This window comes from Populus euphratica, unplaced genomic scaffold (genome assembly GCF_000495115.2).
Source record: "Populus euphratica unplaced genomic scaffold, PopEup_1.0 scaffold2.1, whole genome shotgun sequence".
In the NCBI taxonomy this organism is placed as follows: Eukaryota; Viridiplantae; Streptophyta; class Magnoliopsida; order Malpighiales; family Salicaceae; genus Populus; species Populus euphratica.
In genome coordinates this window covers 8062848-8063992 of record NW_011499846.1, presented here as the reverse complement: position 1 = coordinate 8063992, position 1145 = coordinate 8062848, and the positions used below count along the sequence as shown (strand labels likewise).

At 36.1% G+C, this 1145-nt stretch overlaps 1 protein-coding gene across 1 annotated transcript in view; it reads right to left on the bottom strand.

Moving 5' to 3' along the window:
- The window catches only part of U1A (spliceosomal protein U1A), a 3592-nt gene extending 2447 nt beyond the window's left edge, over positions 1-1145 (bottom strand). The window contains exons 1-2 of the mRNA XM_011043760.1: positions 885-1145; positions 573-745 (exon numbers count right to left, since the gene is read on the bottom strand). Coding sequence (XP_011042062.1) covers positions 573-745; positions 885-999 — 288 coding nt within the window. The 5' untranslated portion in view covers positions 1000-1145. The remainder of the gene's footprint in view (positions 1-572; positions 746-884) is intronic.

Here is a 1145-nt window from a genome sequence, read left to right as displayed (position 1 = left end):
CCCCCTTCAGCCCCGGTTGGGGGGGGGGGGATCTAGGTCCATTTGAGCCCTCCAACCCAAACAAGACATTTAATATCTGAGGAAAACATTAACCATTTTTTCACAAGGTTCCCTAGAGTTATTAAATCCTCTGCAATTTCAAGAACTTTCCTGTTGAAAAATGTGATGCTGACTTGGTTCATGAATGTTCATAATAATCATTTCATGTTTATCATTCCATAATTAATGTTTACTTCATGCATTGTTTAATTCACACATTGTTTTGTTCATGTATTGTCCATTTTAAGTTGTATTTGGTTTTTTCACAACATGAGAAACTTGTAACAACAGTTTTTTAGAGTTTTCTTTCCCGAATACAGAGGCCTTCTTTTTTACTTTATTGCAGTTAGTGGATCTAGATACAGTCGCAAGTTTTCTTGATCTTTTGTTTGTCCAACCTTTTCCATTAAAATTCAGCCTAGAAATCTTAAATAACATCCATTGTTTCACATAGGATAATTTAAAAACTTCAAACATAACATAAGAGGAAAGAAACCCTAACAATATACATACATACATACATACATACATACCATGGGCTTATCATAAAAGGGGAAAGACTGCATTTGCCGCATAGCATTAGAAGCAGACTGAACATCCTCGAAAATAACCCAAGCTTGCCCTTTGTGTTTCAATGTCTTGAATGCCAATATCTCCAGTATCTTCCCGAATTGCGAGAACACAGCGTGCAGCGATGTCTTCAACTCTGTGCGATGTCTTCAACTCTGTTTTTTTTTTTTTCCAAGTCAGACATTATCACATACAAACCATATATGTGAGAGAGAGGACAACAATTGAAAATTAAGAAGGAAAGAAGAGGAAAGAAGAGGGGAATCTGACATTACCATCGATTTTGATCTTCTCGTTGAGATTGTTGATGTAAATAGTCATGTTCTGCGAGACATCAGTGCCTGTACTATTATTGTTATCTCCCATTTCTTTTCTCTCTTGTAATGCCATGATTTCCAGCTCTAAATTTTGCTGGCAATGAAAAAACGAAGAAGAAGAGACTGAGAGTTAGCTGTTTTTGCTGATAAATACACGAGCAAGACTGGGGGTTTAATTTGATTTCTTTAGGGTTCTACAATCTACATTTTGCCCAAAAA